Source organism: Falco naumanni, chromosome 3, assembly GCF_017639655.2.
Source record: "Falco naumanni isolate bFalNau1 chromosome 3, bFalNau1.pat, whole genome shotgun sequence".
NCBI lineage: Eukaryota > Metazoa > Chordata > Aves > Falconiformes > Falconidae > Falco > Falco naumanni.
In genome coordinates, this window is record NC_054056.1 from 10,057,191 (window position 1) to 10,077,135 (window position 19,945).

The 19,945-nt window shown below is 44.5% G+C and overlaps 2 protein-coding genes and 1 long non-coding RNA gene across 3 annotated transcripts; 1 reads left to right on the forward strand and 2 right to left on the reverse strand.

The window, feature by feature from the left end:
- The first annotated feature begins 1,540 nt into the window (after positions 1 to 1,540).
- LOC121085025 lies at positions 1,541 to 13,551 on the forward strand. Its single transcript, XR_005826928.1, has 5 exons — positions 1,541 to 2,273; positions 6,464 to 6,765; positions 11,360 to 11,491; positions 11,678 to 11,768; positions 12,803 to 13,551. It is a non-coding gene; the product is annotated as an uncharacterized LOC121085025 (long non-coding RNA).
- On the reverse strand, positions 5,448 to 10,810 carry LOC121085024 (chymotrypsin-like elastase family member 2A). Its single transcript, XM_040587213.1, has 8 exons — positions 10,768 to 10,810; positions 10,110 to 10,198; positions 9,431 to 9,528; positions 8,321 to 8,449; positions 7,333 to 7,469; positions 6,515 to 6,660; positions 6,226 to 6,378; positions 5,448 to 5,670 (listed from the first exon to the last, which is right to left on the reverse strand). The coding sequence occupies exons 1-8, from the start codon at positions 10,808 to 10,810 to the stop codon at positions 5,653 to 5,655; spliced, it is 813 nt and encodes a 270-aa protein (XP_040443147.1). The 3' UTR covers positions 5,448 to 5,652.
- A 121-nt stretch (positions 13,552 to 13,672) lies between the features above and the next one.
- Positions 13,673 to 18,895, reverse strand: KIAA2013 (KIAA2013 ortholog). Its single transcript, XM_040587212.1, has 2 exons — positions 17,845 to 18,895; positions 13,673 to 17,091 (listed from the first exon to the last, which is right to left on the reverse strand). Exons 1-2 carry the CDS (start codon positions 18,809 to 18,811, stop codon positions 16,232 to 16,234), a joined length of 1,827 nt encoding a protein of 608 aa, XP_040443146.1. The 5' UTR covers positions 18,812 to 18,895; the 3' UTR covers positions 13,673 to 16,231.
- Positions 18,896 to 19,945: the final 1,050 nt, after the last annotated feature.

Consider the following 19,945-nt stretch of genomic DNA (forward strand, 5'->3'; position numbering starts at 1 on the left):
GTTTGATTAGCTGTAGCTAATTGGTGCTGATATCAGGGGAAGATGCACTTTGCCAATTCCGAATTGTTTCACAGCCCTTTCCACACTGATGCACACCACTGTCCTGCTGAACCCGGGAGGAATATTCACCCTGGTGTCCTGCGGAGGGTCAGTGGCTCATACAGAAACGCAGAATACTTTGCTCCTCACACAGCTAGACTGTGTCCTTATCTCCTTTTGTCATGCCTCCACTCCAGCCCATGTACCTGTGTGTATCCCAGCCCGCAGCTGCAGCCTGCCCATTGGCATGTGAGGGATCACAACCTGGCGAACTGCCGCCACCAGATCCAGAGCCATCTTGGCGATCTCGTCGGCATGTTTGGCGCCGTTCCTCTCGGGCAGGCCGCTCACTACCATGTATGCATCGCCAATGGTTTCCACCTGAGGGGAAGGGGCATCTGTCACTTAGCGGCAGGCACCAAGCTTGCTTTCAAAAGGAAATCAGACTAAAATATATTTCAGCACTCCACTGCTTGCCAAGCTGCAGTGTAGTCCCTGTGTGATGGGGGTTTTGGGTTTTATGGCTTTTGGCCAGCTGGCCTGGTGTATCTGGTATTTGCTAGGGAGCAAAGTAAGAAAGGTTTCAGCTGCTTCCAGGTTCCTTGCCTGCAGGTTTGTGCTCACCTTGTAAACATCGTAAGACTCAATCCTGCTGTCGAAGCAGATGTACAGATTGTTGAGCATCTCAACAACTTGCAGGGGAGTACAGGAGGCAGCAATGCTTGTGAACCCCACGATGTCCGAGAAGAAGATAGTCACCTGTCACAGGGAGAGGGGGAGTGTGAAGCTAAGGTCTCCAGGCAGCAGTGGCAGAGCCTTTGAAGAGTTTGGGGATTTGTGAAATTCTAGGCAGAACAGCCTAAGTCACAGGCTGCACATAGAACCAGTGTTGCAGAAGTCAATAGATATAATCCTAAATTAACAAGCTCTGACTCCGAATTGTTCTCTATTACTTTGACAGATAAAATTGTGTTTATCTCCGAAGTTCATCATTTGCACTTCTCTGAATACTTTGTGCTATGTGGGAGACAAAGTCAAATGCTTTGAATCTTGTGAGCAACTGACTTCTTATAGAAGTAGGGCCTGATTTTTCTTTTAAAGCGATGCGAACCGTGGTAGAGATCAAAACCAGGTATCTGAATAAACTGAGAAATAAAAAAACTCAGCAGCTGTTTCAGCTCCAGTTGAATTAGGAATTATTAACTGGATTTGGTTTCTCTTCAAATGGTGTTCATTTTTGTCATGATCAAATAATTTACAGAGAAATTAACTTTTTTAAAAAAATCAAGTTTATAAAAGAAAGAACATCAGAAACCTTAATAACTGAATTGGAGAAGGGAAACGTGTGTTGTAGCTGTTGGCAAAGGATTAATTGTTTCTTCTCTGTGTTGCCTGAACTGTGTCAATGTTTAAACTAAAATTGTTCTTTTATTAATCCTTGGTAATACAAATTAAGCCAGAAGAGCCACCTTTTTCACTCCCTGCCTTGGTTCAGCTACTTTTGATGTCATGACTGTTGTGAATTATAATTAATTGTGCAATTACAGGTTGCTGTTTTGATAACACTTACAAATTAAATGCAAACATTTATTACTGTGTTTCACAGCTGAAAGTAACAGAGCGTCCAGAGGAAAAAAAAGAGTGAATAGAACTGCAATTACTGTAGCATGAGGATTTTGGCTGTGGGCTGTGCAGCACAGCTGCTAAATTCAGCAGTGACAGCAGCGTGCATGCTGTGAGACAGAGCTGCAAATAAATGGGTGCTTGCCCAAACTCTGCCCTTGTTTTTATGTCAACAGGCTTCGTTACAGTTACATACTTGAGGCTATGTGATCATCTGTCCCTCTCACCCTTCTCTAAGTCCCATGCTCTCCTTTCAGTTATGTTTGTGGATTCATGCTGATAAGGACAGGGTTTGTCCTACATTGTTTTTTCAGGATTTTTCCCATTTTACAAGGAAGAAACTAATTTCTTGCTCCTATATACTGATGATCTAATGATGCTGGCTGGCTCTCCTGAGTAGGCTCTTAAACCCAGAGAAGACAACTCACCAATATAGGATCTCTGATATCTACAGCTACACTTCTGGAAATTTCAGCTCCCCTTCCTTCCCCATCAGCCTGAGTGCTTCATAGCACGTTGCACAGCTCTTCCCAAAACCCCTCATGAATATCTGGATTTCCATCCACATTCAACTATGGGTGCTAAACCAGGTTCCTCAAAACGGTGGCAAGGTAGGTGGTTTTTTAGTTGAATACTTTTGTAGCCTTGGAGGCAGCATCCTTTCCATTTGCTAACCTGATCATAGTTTTCTGCCTCAACTTTTTGGCATTTCCTTAGCTGCTTGGCCACAGATTTTGGCAACATCTGGTGTAAGAGGTCCTCAGCTAGCCGCCTCTCCCTTTTCAAGTCCTCTGTTTTTTCCTTGAGGTTCCTGGCATAATTGTGTATCCAGTTTGTCATTTGCTTGAAGGACATCAGGATTATGGGGTAAATGAGGCAGGCTATCACTAACAGGCTGATCTTAAGGCTCATTGTGGACAGGATTTCTTTAGATTTCTTGATGAGCTTTTCCTGTCCCTTCTGCAGGAGGCAGCTCTGTGCATAATGCAGTCCCATTGCCAAGGCTTCAACGGGCACAAATTCCTCTGAGCCCAGGAATGGGGTGAAAAAAGAGATTCCTTCATGGTGGGTGAGATGAAGTGATAGATTGACGTTATCCATCCAGCACATATGTACATTCTCTGATGAGAAGATAGCATAGTTCAGAATGGCAAAAAAATGATGCAGTGTTGTTTGAAAGCTTGTAGATGCTGGCATTAAATGAGCTTTAAGCATGGTTTCTCTTATTTGAAGGATGACTTTAAAAGCCACTATGTCTGCCCAGTCAGGATTGTGTCTCATAGCTTTGAGGTCTTCAGGGGGACTACTGAAATGCTCCAGTAGTTCAGAGATCACCCTGGATAGCACTTGCCTGGCTTCAGTATCCCCTGTGCCATTTAATTTTTGTCTCATGTCAGTGATGTAAAATCTGCAAATGGAGATTTTCTCCTTCTTGCATTGGCAATTCCCACAATACAATTCTGCTTCACTTGCTTTACAGAGGGAGTTTAAATTCCCCAGTAGCTGAGCGTGAAATGATCTATTCCTCGTGTCTGCTGCTGGGAACAGCCAGCTGTGTCTTTCTTCCTGCAGGAGAGTGATCAGACGAACAGCCCAAAGCTTTTCACAGGAGGCAAGTTCCTGAAGGGCTTTCCCTGTGTTTCTCCATATTTCCAAGCTGTTGCTCAAATCAAAAGAAATGGCTCCAAGGAGGCTGCAGAGGGAGACCATGCATGCTGTCAAAATCCTTTGAATGGTTTTCCTACCACCAGCATTGGAGGGGGGAGAACATCTAAAAAAAAAAAAAAAAAATGTGGAGGTGTTTGATCCCTGGGATGTTTCTTGCAGCTCCCGAAAATGTAACTGGAGCTACTAGTGATATTTAACAATTCATATGCATCCTGAAACAAAGTACAGGGAACACGCATTAGCTGAATGTTATTGAAAGACTTATTTTATTTGTTCCACCTGACATTTAATTTTAGAATAAAAGGTGTAGTAAAGAGACCGTTTCCATGACACACTCAGAGCTGCAAAAACACATGAATTAAATCATATGGGTTTTCTGTGAGTATTAGGACTGATAAAATCATTTGCTATACGTTTTTATTCTCTGTGGTACTTCTATCTAAATCTTAAGGAAGCCCATTAAAAGATGGGTTCCTTATTCCAGTGATCACAAACTGGAACTGTTGAATTTTTTTAATAAAACTTCTTGAATTTGTTCTTAATAGGAATTTCCAGATGATTAATAATTTGCATTGATACTTTCAAATGAGCTCAGACATTTCCACAATATTGTCTAAATATTTCAAAAGGAAAATGAATCACATTTCAGTGTTGTTTCAGTTTTACAGAAGCGTATGCATATCCCATTTTTACTGACTGAGCTTCATGATTACCTTTTCCATCCGTCTCTTTCACGCTGCCCATAGTTGACATCCATGTTCCATACAGCAAAGTAACCTCTAACGATTTTAATTTTCAGAACTATTAATCATTTACAATCTTATGTTAATTATACTCATGAAGACAACTCAGGATGTTATGCTGAATCTGGCAGCTCCTGAACAACTGGGCAACCCTTATTTCCACTGTCAAAGAACAAACAAGGGCATTTGGTTGCTGATCAGTCCATTCAGCTCTGTCGGGTTTTTTTCTCCTTTTTTTCTTTTCCTTTGCATAGTAGAGGTGACTGAAAAAAGCCCTCCTCAGATCCCCTGCTATTTCAGATGGGTGAAATTCCATTTTTAATAAGATAAATGAAAACACAATAAAGCCTGCTATTTCTCAGCAGAGGGTGATATTAGGTAAAACAAGTTCCTGCTGAGCTCTTCGCAGCAGAATGGCGGTCAATGGTTGTAATGCAGAAAAAAAGTAATAAAAGTACAGTCCCCAAAGATGATAAACAGCCATGTTTTTTCTTATCTATTTAATAAATTTATATTATAAAATATATATGTATTTATTTTCAATTGAAAGGTAACAACTGCAAGATGTCTGACTGAAATGAACCGCAAACCCAGAAAAATTTATCTCCGAACTCAGATGCATTTCTGTTCTCACAACGAACTTCCAATCTTTTCCTTACTCGGTCTACTGCTTTACCTTTGAGTCATTTGTCCTCCATTTTTAATTGTCATTTTACTCTTGAATCCACCTAAATATGTGCCAGGAAGGAGAAGTAAAAGATGACAAAAATCCACCCCAATTTTATAGTGCCTACCTTTTATTACAATGAAAGAAATATAAATAGGGGCTTTAATTTAGTACCAAGCTAGGAGATGGTGATTCTGCTTTTGCTTTGCAAAAAAATCCCCATTTATCTGTTCAGAGATCTTCACCTGGCGTACGCGTGGCTTAAAAATGAGCAGCGGAGACACGAAGGAGACAGGTCTGCAGAGTTGCTGCCGACACGGGCTGCTGGATATTACCCTTCCCCTTGCTAGATCCCAAGATCACAGGGTGTTAAAAACCTCTCTGTAAAAAGCATTTTGGAGCGCTCCCACACTCACCTGCGTGGACCTGCTTGCGCCCGGGCTGCCTTCCCGCTGGGCATGGCCACTGCTTGCCCTGGCGCGCCAGGCTCGGGGGTCCCGACAGCTGCCTGCCTGCAGCCCTGCCAGCGCCTCGCTTTCTTCACCCCCTGCCCCCCGAGCTGTTCCTGTGGCTCACCAACTCTTCCTGCTGCCCAGCCTCTTCACAGCAGGCTCACATCTCCCCCAGGTGAGGGTAGCAAGCTCCAGCCCAAGGCAGGGGAAAGGCTGTAAAAGGTCTCCCGCATTATCACTAATTACAGGCTCAGGTCTTGACAATACACGGGAAGAAGTGACAGGGACACATGTTTTTCTTTCATCTTGCAAAAAATAGTGTTTATTGCAGTATGGTTAGGTATTACACTTGTGTTGTTAAAAGCATAATTCCCCCGCTCTTTTTGATCAAAGATGTCATGATTATGACTTTATTCAAACTGTTTTCCTTTGTGGCATCTATCATCCAGTTCTCTTTGAATCAGTTGGTTGCCATAACCTACAAAAATGTAAAACGGGAAAAATTGGATTTTGAGACCCAGGCATTTGTGAATAGTATATGTTCTGAGATGCAGGATTTAAATAACCGAAAAAAAGATTTTTGCTTCTCAGTCACTCTTTAGATTAAAGTTTATATTAAAAAATAATTGATGTTCCAGACTTGAGCATCATGTGCTGCCTTCTAGGATGCAACAGTCGGTGTTACTGATGAATAGAAATTTGAGTAATCACCTCTGAAGTCATACCGGTAAAATCTTTTTGACTATAGATATAGCTCTAGCAGTATAAAGGGTGAATGCATTCCTAAATATGAAGATTTATTTAAAAGTGAAAATAATTTAGATAACTATTCAAGAAGCGGATACTTTATTTTTGCTGCAGAGACTGCTGTTGCACGGGTAAGGGCTTTTCTACAGAGGTGACTTGTATGCAAAGCAGCATTTGAATCAAAAGTGATGCAGCTCCCTGAGCAGCTGCCAGAAATCTCAGTCAGGGAGAACCTCAGAAGCAGCCAAGTGTCTGTATGCTCCAGCAGCAATACCTGGCGCCTTACCTGCTGGATCCAGCTGTTGTAGGCAGAGACCCGAGTGAAGACAGAAGGCTTGTGGTAATAGTTGCAGCCAAGACCAGAGCCAAAGCTGACGATGCCGTGCACTTCCCACTTGCCATCAGCAGCTTGGCAGTTCAGTGGGCCACCAGAGTCGCCCTGGCAAGAAGGGGGAACACAGTTAATGGCAGTTGTAGTGTGAATAGCTTTTCCTTGAGTTTTTTTATGCTTTCCTTCCCATCAGGCCTCTTTGTATCTGAAGCCAAGCCCTAAGAGTGGTGTTGTCTGGACTCACATTACAACTGGAGGTGACTCCATCCCCACCAGCGCAAACCATGGTGCGTTTCACTGTGCTTCCCCACCAGCTGGGCTGGGAACAAGTGGCATAATCCACCACCAGCAAAAGGGCTTGCTGCAGGTCGTCTGGAAGAGGTCCGTTTGCTGGGAGGGAATAGAAACAGAGGAGTCATGGTACCAGCTGGCGCTGAAGAAAGAACAAAACTGCATTGTTAAGTTCCTCCTAGGATCTGAGTATTATTCCTCTAGGTAAGAATCTCCATAGGGGACATATTAAAGGAGAAGCTATATAATCCATTCCTTAGCTCCATTCTTTTATATAATTAAAAAAAAAAAAAAAAGGCTTTAACTTACTAATCATTTGCGTTCAATTTAAAAATGTCTCATTGTTACAGAAATGAAGGGCTGCTCTTTGTTCAGGAATTTGCAAAAAAATGTTACTTATTCGAGGAATTGCCTCTTGAGCTGAGCTGGCACTTCTGCTGAAGTCTCTGAGATGTTCCTCTCTTTCTATCTATTCCCTTATATGTCTTTGCAGTTATTCAGCAGGCGATGTTAGCATTAGCAAACTGACCAGTCTCTATAAAGGTTAGTACAGGGCCCTCTGGTGCATGCTAGTCCCATTACAAGCAAAATAAACTTGAAAGGCAGAGAAAAATCATACTGTGGGAGTGATTGGGACCTGATAAACTACTCACTACACTGAGGCTGAGGGGATCTTGAGCACCATCAACATCCTTTTTCCCATCAGTCTCAAAGGAGAATGCAGTGCTGAAGGATTTTGTTGCACAATTTTGCAAAAGTCCAGGTACTTACTCTGCAGTCTTCCCCATCCTGTCACGTAGCAGGCAGCGTTGGATGACAGGATGCTTTGTGCAGGGGGGAGGCAGGCCAGCTTAATGTGGTCGCTTAAGGTGACGTGTTCAGTGAGCTTGATCAAAGCAATGTCATACCTGTGGTCATATGCACGCATTTGAGAGTGGGGAAGAGAAAGGGGAGAGTTGAAGAGGTTTGCAAACAGATTGAGACGCAGTAGCATGAATACTTAGCAGTTATACAGCACTTGACCTATTCAAAAGAGATGCAGGGGAGCAAGGAGGCCAGCACATAAGCAGTAAAGATTCCTCCACTCTCAAAGCAACGGGGAAATCCATGGACTGGAACACTATTCCCTGCACAATTGTCTGCTGGGGTTTCTGGAAATTGCTGTGCACTTCCCACCTGCCATCAGCAGCTTGGCAATTCAGTGGGCTGAACTGGTCCTGCTGGCAGCTTTCTGGAAATTGCCTTTGATAGGTTCTTTTCACCAAAACCAAGCATATGTTAGGGCTAACTCTAAGGACCTGGAGACTGAGGGGGTTTCTTTGCTAATGCCCTTAGCCTGCAGCAGGACATAGGAGGCCTCCAGCAACAAAGATATTAATACCACCGCTCAGTAACACTCTGTGTTTATGCTGTTCGTAGGAGGGCTTCAAAGAGTGTTGTGTAAATGAATTAATTCCCTTCTGGTGTAGAAAAGAACCCATTGCATAGAACAGCTTCCCACCTAAGCATGAACATGCAAAACAACATCTGAAAACACAGTTGATCAGTAAGCAATTAATACTGAAAGTTCTTTGTCTTGAGGGGGAAAGGCACAAACTGAGATTCAGCTCTTATCTATGAGCAAACATTTATAGAAGTACTACTGCCAGCTGTAACAGTTTTATGCATTTGGCTCCCACAGCTCAAGGTGGGTGGGATTCAGGTGGTTTGATTTTTGCCCTGCATCTAATAACTGAAAAAATACTTGCCACCAGCTTACCCGTTTGCAACTTTCTGTGGATTCCAGTTCTCATTGACAATTATTTTTTCTGGAGGAAGTGCAATTGATCCTTCTTCCGCAGCTGCTAGGTTGTATTTTCCAAGAAATACTCGATAGTTCCTAGAAGGACTGGGCAAGAAAAGGGCTAACAGTTATGCAGCTGCTGGCTTGCTGCTTAGGCATCTGCATCTTTGCCACCCGAGGTATTCAGTAAGAATATCCTTAAGACTGTAATCTCACATCACATGCATAATTTGTCTGGAGCTGAGCCAACATCTGACAGATTTGCTAAGGACAAAGCATCATGTGCTAGGCTTAATAATTTCATCTCCAAGCTATCTTGTCAACTCCTGCTTAAGGCTTCATTTACAAACTCAAGATGCCTCCAGTCTTTGCAGGATTCAGCTCGTATTCTTTAATGAAGTAAATAATTTGGGCTGCTTTTTTGACAGTCATAAACAGCTTTACTGATAAACAACTGTGATAGATATAATATGTAGGACTCATAATAACAACACACAGCCAATCCCTCTTATTTCATATTATGATATTTTCTACAGCTTAGCGTTACAATAACCAAGGACTGTGTGTACATATTCAAAGACATACGCTACCAAACCAAAATGGGATTGTCTTTGTGGAAGCAGTTTTGATGAAAGGGCACAGCTGTACCTGATCATTTCTTTGTTATACTGCCCCATAATAGGAAGACCTTACTGAAAATGACTGGTATATTTATTACCTTTATGATTATTTCTTCAGGCAGTGGATTGATTAGTTAATCTGTGGATCTCTGCCACATATGTTATAGGAACAAGCAACACTGCTGAATTTTAATAGCAACTTGAAGACATAATGGTGTTTGTAGTTATTTACAGAAAATGAAGAGTATATGATCCAGGTAATTGTAGGGGGAGGTTGCCCCCTCTATTTTTATAAGAAAATGAAAAGGTATAATTCTTCTAATCTATTAGTTATAGTCAAAAGATATGATGTCAGACTAGGAGCTCTTAACTGGGAAAGGGAGAACTGGCATTAATAGGGTTTTCCCTCATATGTCTCCAGCCATGCACTGCTCCCTGGGTACAGACGTGTCATTCCGTTATTTACCTGATGCAGTGTGCAGCAGTCATCACCCAGTTGGTTGCAATGAGGGTTCCTCCGCAGGTGTGATACCATTTGCCATTGGAACTGTATTGAAGGGAGGCCTAGGACCAACATATCAAATAAGACTCAGATTTTTGCTTAATGACTTTGCATTGTTGCACTTTCTTCCTGCACTCTGAACACCAATTGCTGCTGGAAGATGGTGAGAGGCTTGTAAGCAGCAAGTTTCCAGCTTCTGGCCACAGAAAAGGTTCCTGTCATCCAAAAGCTTGGTTGTTTGTTTTTTTTTTTAATGCTGTTTCTTGCAAAGCTCTCACTAATCCTGGCCAAAAGAGAGCATTTTATTTGCTTCAGAAATGTATTTTTTAACTCTACATACAGCTATGCTCCAGCAGGCATTGTTATGCTCCGCTGAATTTCGCAGTCGTCTTGCTTAAATATGCCATGGTGCCCAGGCCTACTGCAAAAGCCTGAAAGCCTGCATAACAGCAAAAAGGTGACACATTCAGAGCTTTCTTAAAAAGCTTGGAAAATGTGGGATTGCTCAGAATGTAATATTTAAAAGCCTAAGATGTGACAGGCAAGGTGCATCAAATGAAATGTAAGACCTGGTTTTGCTCGGCCACGTTGTGTGAAGGCAGCACAACCCAAACTGTTCCAGAGAAAGCACGGAATTACCAACCTGCCAGGGCCAGCTGAACGGTCTTGCAGCTTCCCCTCCAACAACTCTAGAGACAAGGGGGGGGTAGGCAGGAACCCCACAGCCAAAGGCTAGAAGACATAAGAGATAGGATGTGTGTTTTAAAAGTAAGAGGTTTTAAAAAATGTCTGTACAAGAGATGGTTTGTTTATTTTTAAATAGACTGTGTTTGCACAGAACCTTGCAAGGTACAAATATAGGCTGTGATTTAACACGGTACAAGTGAAGATAGAGACATTAGTCAAAACTGACCAATGTTATATAAAGCCTGTTTTTGAACAGTTTCATTTTTCTGACAGATAATCAAATCAGGTTGGCTTAACCCAATTCAAAATGTGTCAGCTGAGATGCAGCTCTTAGCCAATGCAACAATTTGATGTGGATTAACTCTTCCAGTGTATTCAAACGAAATAACTGTGAACGTGCTAAAGGCTGAGAGCAGCAGTGCTAACCCAGCCCCTGCAATAGGAACAGAACAGCACAGCACCTAGACTGTTTGGAGAGAACTTTTAAATTAACTGCCTATGTTGTATCTCCTTCTGCTTTCTTGCAGAATGTCTAATTTACCTAAAAAAGGATTTTTCTGTTAGATTTTAGTCCATTTTTCTTTTAAAATTAATGCTGAAATTGAATTACATACCTGCAGCTGCCAGACTCAACACAGCAAAGAGGACTCCAAGCATGATGCCGATTAGCTGTATGCTGCAGGCTCTGCTCCGCGAGCCATTTTATATGTTACCGTTTATCTCCGAGATACGTGACTTAAAATGCAGTGCTATTCTGATACCAGTGGAAAACTTGTGTAATTGTGGGATAAATTTTTATATGCACAAGTTGCTAAAAAAACCCAGTTTACACAGACCTTGGATCCAGGCTATACAAACAACTTGTTTAAAAAAAATTCCAATTCAGATGCATGTTATTGATAGCAGATGTTTGTTTTCCCATTGCCTTGAAAGTTCATCACAAAGGTGTTTTCAGAAGGAAAATGTTAAATTAATTATTCTAACACTTGGTGGGACATCAGCAGTAACAGTGTCTGACATATTCAGACAGGGATAGATTCAGACATGTTAGCGGGGCTGGATTAGATGATCTCTGGAGGCCCACTTCAACCTTAATTATTGTATGATTCTATGATCGCTTGAAATTTTATTTTGTTCTGGTTTGCTTTGTGACTGCATGGCAACTACCACTTTGTACTCACTGAAAACCTGTATCTTCTTTTCTAGATCAAGTTGCCCGAGTTTAGCATGCCATACTTCTCAACAAAACAAACTGTTAATCGCTTTGAAGTGGAAGATGTTTTGGCCAATACGAAGAACCAGCTATCTGTGATATTGGAGAAACACTGATGTAGCACAGTGAGCCAGACTTCATTTTTTTCCTATTTGCCTTTAATTGTTAGATCAGTAGCACATCCCTGGAATAAATAGGGTTCCTGTAGCATTGCAAATGAGCATTTTTACACCCCAAATCAGCATGCTGACCTGTGGTATAATGTAATGTGAGCTTGTTAATGAAAAATGGTAAACCGTTTTCCCTAATAGGACAAACGAGGCAAGAGCAGGCATTTAGACCACTACAGAGCTACTGCCACAACAGAAAGTGTCCTGATTCATTACTGGACATTTGAGGTTGGTGAGTTGGTATCAACACATCCTTGTGTCTCTTCCTGGTTTTTTTCTTCTACTATGGGAATTTTCAATCCTTTGTCACATTTCCATCTGCCTACCCCTCACCTGAAAACCTGTTACTGCTTATTTAAAACCCAAACATCTCTATCCCATAAGTCAGCTCATGCATAGGGAGCAAACTTACTAGAATGGAACAAATATCATAAAGGTACATTTGTAATGAGAGTTGCATTGTACATACAGACCAAAACCAGTTTTAAAAAAAGCTGAATAAATCTATTGTTTAATGTCAGTATTAATAAGCAGCAAAATCCCAGATTTTCATAGCTTCCATTCAGCAGTAGGTACTGATTCAGATGCAAGACGCCTGGAGCACACATGTGGAAGGCAGAAATATATAATGCTTTTCTGTTTTGTCTTCTTCTCAAGAATGTATTATCCTACCCAAACAATAGCACTTGAGAAAGCTGCATTCTGAATTTCAAATGAAATCAAGCAAACTCTGTTCTGGCATCTTGTATTTATTATCTGACAAAAGCACAAATCAGGATTAAATGAGTGCAGAATTGAGATTCTACTTTTTTTTTTTCATGAATTAGTTGGCTCTTCCTCTTCATGTCTGAATTTCTAAGCTATGCTTTTCAGTTTAACTTCCATCCCACTATCATTTTCGTTGGATACCAACTAAAAATGATAAATGTTGGATGTTCAGTGACTATTTCAACTTGCTTGTTTTATGGTGTGCTTGTAAACATGGAATTTCCTTTAGCTGTTAAACATTTCTGCAGTTTCACAAATATAACCTTCTGCTGTCTTGCACACTGTAAACAGAGAAACCCTATTCTTTCTTTTTTCCCTTTCTTTAATGTAAAGGAATTCTGAAACAGTTCTTTTTTTATGTGGGGGGAATTTTATGTGGGGGGAATACTTGTAAGAATCATAATATATTTAATGTAAAACAATCTCAAAGCTTTTTTTTTTTTCTTCCCTCTGTTTCACTCCTGCTTTATCTAACAATTGCTTATCCATCTTTTCCAGGTCTGGTCTAAATAGGCTGAAGTATCTTTTTTGGACTCAGTAGGCATTATACTGTTGGGACTTCTGGAAGTGAACATCAAAAGGCTCAGCCTCCAGCTGATACCATGGTGGCTTGGAAACAGCATCCTGAAAGCTCTTACCATCTTTATGCCAGATGTTTCACAGAAACTAAGCAGCTCATGGAACTTTACTAAGAAAAAGCAGGAACTTCTGGTACGTTCTGTTAAAGGCGTAATAGCTAGCATCTCTTTCAATACACAAAGTGCTTAGTGTACCATGTATAATGTACTCCACTCCTGTCTTTAGTCTATTCCCTAGTAGGGCAGTAACTATGCTAGACCAATTAATAAGTGGAATGGTCTGCAGATAAACAACAGATGCTGAAATCTGATTTTCTGAGGGATTTTTCATCTGTAACTAGACAGTAACCTATTGAAAAATTCAAAGTTAAATCCTGCCCTAGCTTTTCACTGGGAGCACCAAACGTGCCAAATTAACTACTTGCTGGATGGCCATTAACTCTGCTATTTGATTGTTCCCTGGATTTGTTTCTGTGTTTTTAAAACTAAAGCTTGGCCTGCGTGCCTCAAAATAGAACAAGGATATACAGAGCCAGGGAAATGGAGCTCAGCACCACCTTGTGTGTTTCTGTCTCTTACTGTGCCTTCCAAATTGTCTGTTCCAAGCTTAGATCCATTTATGTATTATTTTTTGACATTCTTCTTTTAATCCAAGCACTTTTGTAGTCAATGCTGGTCACAGATGTATCATTTTGTAATGTTTTAACTGGGCGGGGAGCAAGGAGAGGAGAGAACAGAGACAAAAAAGACCCAAACCCAAACATCCAAAAATGCAACCACACTTTAGTGATCAGATTAGACTGAAAGATATTTATTTAGAAACAACAGCTTTGGTATTTTAAAACCAAACGACCTTTAAATCACTAGAAAGTGGGATGTCTCCCCCCACAGCCAAAACAAATCAATGCACAAAGTCTCAATATGCTTAGGATAGGAAACCTGCAGATTGACATTTCCAAGTGTAAATCCAGAAGACAATTTCAATAAATCAGTTTTGTGCTCTACAATCATAAAGGCTGAAAAATCTGTTACCAGCACTTAGCAATCCACAGTTAAATTGACTGGCTTATTACTGAAATGGAGGCAAAATTATTTAACATACTCCCCCTCCCCCCAAGCAATAAATTAAAAAATGTTTACCAGAAAGGAAGTTACACTAAAGTTTTCTAGTTAAGTTAACTCTCTAAAGGGAATCGTCATTCTTTATTTTCCTGTAAAATAATAATAAAAAAAAATCATCAAAGGACTCAGTTTATCTTCAAGTATTTTCACCAAATGGATTACTCTTAGGGAACTGAACAGCTTACAGGAAAAAGAAACATCTGTTACACAAGCTTCTGGAACAAACTCTCAAATAACCACACCTTCCAAGTCTCAGATTCCTTTCTTAACAAGGCACAAAAGGATTGTTGCTTTCAAAAGGTCCTTGTTCTCAGCTGCAAAATTGTCAGATGTGTTGTGCAAACTGAGGCTGAAAGCAGGACTAAGTTCACTTGGACACTGGGAGTTCCCACTCAGTTAATGGAACAGTGTTATTTCAACCCCACTGATCTCGCTTACTGGCTAGAGATTTTGAGCTTCAGCTGGCTTCCACTTCATCCCTTTTTCTGGAATCAAGTTCTGCATTATCTTCATTTTAAGTAGTTCCAACTAAGACAAGGCAAGAGACTTGTTTGCTGTACACTGCAGGGCTTTTTGCAGTATCAGGAAGGAAGAGGTGTTACATCAGCCCTGGTGTGTAGCTGTGAAGCTTCTCAGGAATTCAGAGAACAGTGTCAGGGGCAGTTACCTGTAGTAATGGTTAACAAGTCATTTTGTAAAAGGCAGAAGGCAAGTCTTGTAGATGACAAAGGCAACCAGACAGCAGTGAAAAAGGACGTAATTTTCTATTTCAAGGACACATTTCATGATGCATGTCAGGGCAAAGCTGTACACAATAATTAAAATTACTTCCTGACTGCTTCCTCCTTTTGCACTAAGGTTTTGATCATGATCATAGGCTTATGACTGCAGTTGTCTTTGATATACATGTCTATCCTATCTTTTCCTAGGTTAGTCTGTCTAGCCACAAGCACCTTCCACTCTTATTCTTTAAACAGATGACAGGTATTCAGAACTGCTTGGGATCAGGTGGCCCTGATCTGCAGTGCTCAACATTACAAAGCCAGTGAGCTGAGAGGAAAATCGCCGACTGTTTAAATGTCTCTTAGGTACCGTCAGGTTTAGTCCAGTACATTCTGTCCAGCCTTAGCTATCCAAAATTTAATTTGCTTTTGTAATTTGGAGAAACAGGGCAATCTAAAGCTAGAACTTTTCCTCTGTCAACTCTATGTAACTATGCCCTTTTTTCAAAAAAACCCAACAACAATTACAAGCTACATTTGACTCCATTCAACCCTAAGGAGGGATGCCTCTGAACGACATGGCTACTGCACACAGCAAATCCAGTCTTGCCTTTCATTTCCACTCCATATCAACACGCAACCAGAAAGTACCAGTACTAAGAGCAGAAATCTCTTAGTTTTAGATCTACTTAGTACTTTAGATCTACTTAGTACTTAGTTTTAGATCTCTTAGTACTTAGATCTACTGTCTATTCTGTTCTAAGTTTTTACTAGCAACTAAGTTTTCTAAGGCAGCTCAAAACAAGAATCTTAAATTCCTTACAAAGTGAGATGCAGTAGAGCTTGAACTCAGAACCTCCAACTCACAGTAGAAAGCACTCAGTACTTTTCTTAGTGCGGCTATGTATTTTGTCTGAATGGGAGAAACACTAACTCAGCACCTTCCCAAAACGACGGTGGGAAATGTGGTTTGACTGAGGGCTGCACAGTGTCTATAGATCTATGAACATCTACCAGTAGTCCCAATAAGTCAACACCTTCACCTAAGAACACCAGCTTGCATTTGTGTGCTCTTGTATGACATGCCACACATTCAGACCAGGCAGACAAGGGCACACATCTCCCACACAGTAGTAAAGACAAGTATAGCAGCTCTCTCACAAGCATTCCAGTACTGCATAACAAGAAACATCCTCTTGTGACACAGCTGCAACTGTTGGCTTAAAAACAAGCAATGTCCTACACCAGTGTGTGGAAAAAGGACAGAAAAGCTCTGCCTTGATCTGCAGCCTTACAAATGTTTAAGGATAGATGATGGATTTATCTTTTCTAATGTTCGTGAGCCCTATTGCTCCAATCCCTGCCCTAATCCTACTTCTTGCAAGAAAAGGTCACAGATCACTTGTTTCAAGAGAGACTGAAAATCCTCACAGTCCAAGACAGAACCTCCCTAGGCACAGCTGACAGAAAATCAGGTTGACAACACCTGGTGGACAGCAGCAGCCTTATACCTTACTCCTGAAAAGTGGCTTGGCTCCTGGCCCACAATATTCATTGTAGATGAGTTTGAACAGAAACAAGTGAAACAACGTGATCAAGGAGGCCACGCTGAACCAGAACAGGAAGGGTAAGCCTGGGTATTGCTTGGCCATGTGTTCCTCATGAGCCAGAATAGATTTTAGATGGAGCGTGTGTCTCAGGTCCTGCAAGTGGATCAAATCTGTTGATATATAAAGCAGTGGTGTGATGGGTTGAGTCACCATGACAGGGAACGTATGACCTCGTGCCTCTGAGGTCAGCTCCACAGGCTCATTCATACAGCCCGCCTCACATGCGTATAGTTTAACTGGCTTGTCTTGGAATTTCACAGACACATGCAAGAAGGGCTTTCCTTCAGCATCCAGCAGAACAGCTAGATTAATCAAGTCCTTATTGTAATGGATCCCACGTAAGGAATAGCTGTTGTGAAGTACCTCAGGGTCAGCCTGAAACTGAAGATGGTTTTCCGTGAACTGCAGACCCCCAAAACTAAGCACCATTCCCTGCATAAGTCCATGGACTCCAGCTGCCACAAGACCCTTGCATCCTCGTTTCTGGAGAGTTAGCTTCCACAGGTCTGAGAGCTGCAAGATCTGGGTGACACTGGTCAGCTTTGCTGGCCACAGGTTCTCTGCGTGCATGGTTGCGTGGCCACTGAAGCAGTGGTCAGCATAGTTCAGGCTGGCTTCCATTTTTTCTCTGTCCTCCCCAGTAATGAGTGGATCTAGCAGAGGGGCTGGCATGCTTGACAGCACGTAGTAGAGCGTCATGTTAACGGTCTCACTGGACGGTGTATGCAAATCTGTGATCTTTCTCATTTCAATCCCTGTAACAAAAGAAAACCACCAAGAGTCAGAAAAGCACACATGAATGACTAACTAGGAGAAAAAGAAGACCAAACGTGCAGGTCGTCACTCAATACACAGGTGCTTTTTGTAACATCTAAGAAACCTTTGCCTATGAAACACTGAAGTGAAATGTTTCCTTGTATTTTCTTGGAGGCTCTCTGCTACTTGGAGTGTGAAAGCCAGGCTCCCACTAAAGGCAGTCTGATATACAGGAGCCGTATGGAGCAGTGACCATGACCCTGCAAGAACGATCTCTCAAAGGAACATCTGTCTTTTTGCTGGCTACAAAATATCAAGTTCTACATTACTTGGGCAGCTGATCTGTTGCGCAAGGCCACTCAAATCTTAAGACAAAGCATCCGTCTGGAACAGTCCTTAAGTTCCATAAAGAAATCTGGCTTTTATACTGTCACTAGAGGTCACCTCTATTTCCACCCCAGAGCCAATAAGCTGGGCAAATCAGTGAAGTTCCTGAAGACATGAAAGTGAACACGTCCAGAGTTACGATTCGAAACATTCCTCTGTCACTTTCTTTATGCAGTAAAGAATACTCTGCTTTTGTAAAGCATGCTGGGTTTCAAACCAGGAGCGCTGTTTTATTATCCTGCAACAAGCCAAGAGAAATCCGTAGGGATGAGTGGAGTCTCCGGAGACCCTGCAGTGGCCAGGACACCGAGCTTTCTGCTGCCCTCTAATGCAACCCTCGGGAAGCGGAACGTCGCCTTCCTTACCTGAAATGAAGAGGTCAGACCAGGTCTGTTGGTGCTCCTGGAAGAGATCTTCCACCCCCATCTGCATCACCTCCAGCATCTCCTTCCTGGCCGACTCCCTCAGCTTGCTGAAGGTCTCCTCCAGCCGGGAGACCTCGATGGGCTCCGAGGTGTACACCACAGAGAGTACGGTCTCGTCGAAGTGGGATTTGGGTGCGACCTGCACCCGGCTCACGAGCTTCTTGGCAGCCACCACCATGAGCACCACCTTGGGGCTGCCGGCCAGCAGCAGGCGGCCGGAGGAGAGCAGGAACTGCCGCTCCTCCACCTTCTCCAGGCTTGTGGCGAAGCGGCCGCCCGGCGAGACGGCAGGGGCCGGGGCCGAGGCCTCGAAGGCAGCCACGCGTTCGGTGGGGTTGGCGATGCGGATGCGCTGCAGGTAAAGGTGCGGCCGGCTGCGGTGCGCCACCACCTCCTCCCGCACCGTCACGCACTCGCCGGCGCCCGCCCCGGCCCCCGTCTGCACGCAGCGCACCCGCCGCACGGCGCCGTCCCGCAGCGCCGCCAGTGCCGCCCGCGCCTCGCCGCGCCCGCCCAGCGCCCTCAGCCGCACCAGCGCCGGGTACTCGGTGGCCAGCGCCGGGCCGCCCGCCCCCGCCGCCGACACCCAGAGGCGGCCGGCGGCCGCGTCCAGCAGCAGGAAGCCGTTACCCGCCAGCTCCGGCCCCGCGCCGCCCCCGGCCGCATCCTCGGACAGCGGCAGCGCATCGCCGCGCTCGGCCTGCGCCCGCCAGGCGCCCGTGGCCGCCTGCAGGCAGAGGGCGGCGGCGCCGCGGGGCTCGGCCCCCCGCCCCGTGCCCCGCCGCGCCCGGCCCGCCCCCAGGTACCAGCAGGCCGCCAGCAGCAGCGCCAGCAGCAGCAGCAGCCGCCGCGCCCAGCTGCTGGAGAGCAGCCCCGGCAGCCCCTTCAGCCGCTGCTGCAGCCACATGGGGGGCGGCGCGGGAGGCCCGCCCCGGCCCCGGCCCCGATCCCGCCGCGGCGCAGCGACCCTCACGGCGCCATCATCGCGGAAGCGCCGCGCCGTGCGGCAGCTCCGCCGCGCTTTGCGGCGCTTTGCGACAGCCCGCTCGCACCGCCCCTGAGGAGGTGCCTGGCGGGGAGCCCCGGGCCGCCCCGCCGCTGCCGCCGCCGCCGCGGCCGCCGCCGAGCGGGCCCCGGCTCCCCGGCGCCCCGCTGCCCCGCTGCCGGCCGAGCCGGGGCGGCAGCCCGCAGCGCCAGCCCCGTTTCAGCACAGGGCTGGGCGCTGGGCTCTGGGCTCTGGGCTCTGGGCTGTCCCGCCCGGCTGGCTGCGGCCTGGAGCTTTCCCTCAGGCCAGCGGCAGTCGACTCCCGTCACCGCAGCAGCGCCTGGTGCGGGAAGGCGGGTTGTGTTCTATCGAACTTCATTCCCCTGCGTAGTAAATAGAGCAGCACACCTCGGGATGGGGTTACACGCGCACATCGGGCCACGGAAAGTTCTGTGCTCCAGGGCGGCTCTTGGAGGATAGTAACAAGCCACACAGAAACACTGTGCGTGAAGAGGAAGGGTGACATTCCTGGCCAGATAGAGCCAGTGAGGGGAGCAGGCCAGACACTTTCTTAACTACCTCCTGCAGGCGAGCTGGCTGCTGCGGGCCGGGGGCTGCTGCGGGCCGGGGGCCCTGCAGCCTGGAGGAGCGGGGCTGGCACCCTGCCCCTTGCTCCTGTCAGTTCTCGCCAGGCCTGGTGCCTTTTGAGGCTGCTTTAAAAACGGAGCTCTGAGCCTTCCTGGTTTTAGGAAGTTGCTGCGTTGCTTGGAGCACGTGTTGCACGTACTCCTTGGAACATCTGCATTGGCAGCTGGCTCTGTTTAAAAAGACAGACAGCTGACTCCAGCCAGAGTGCACAAAGCAGTACAAACAGAAACGGGTTGGGGGGGTGGGAAATACGCTTGCTGGGTTGGCATAGCTGCAGAATGTAAACAGAGCTGTCAAATAGGGCCAGTCTGAGTCCAGCAGTATAAACAATGATGCATTCATGATTTCCAGCATGCAAAACCCCCTTTATTTTAGAATGGAGAGACCTAACTTCATTAAAATGAGAAA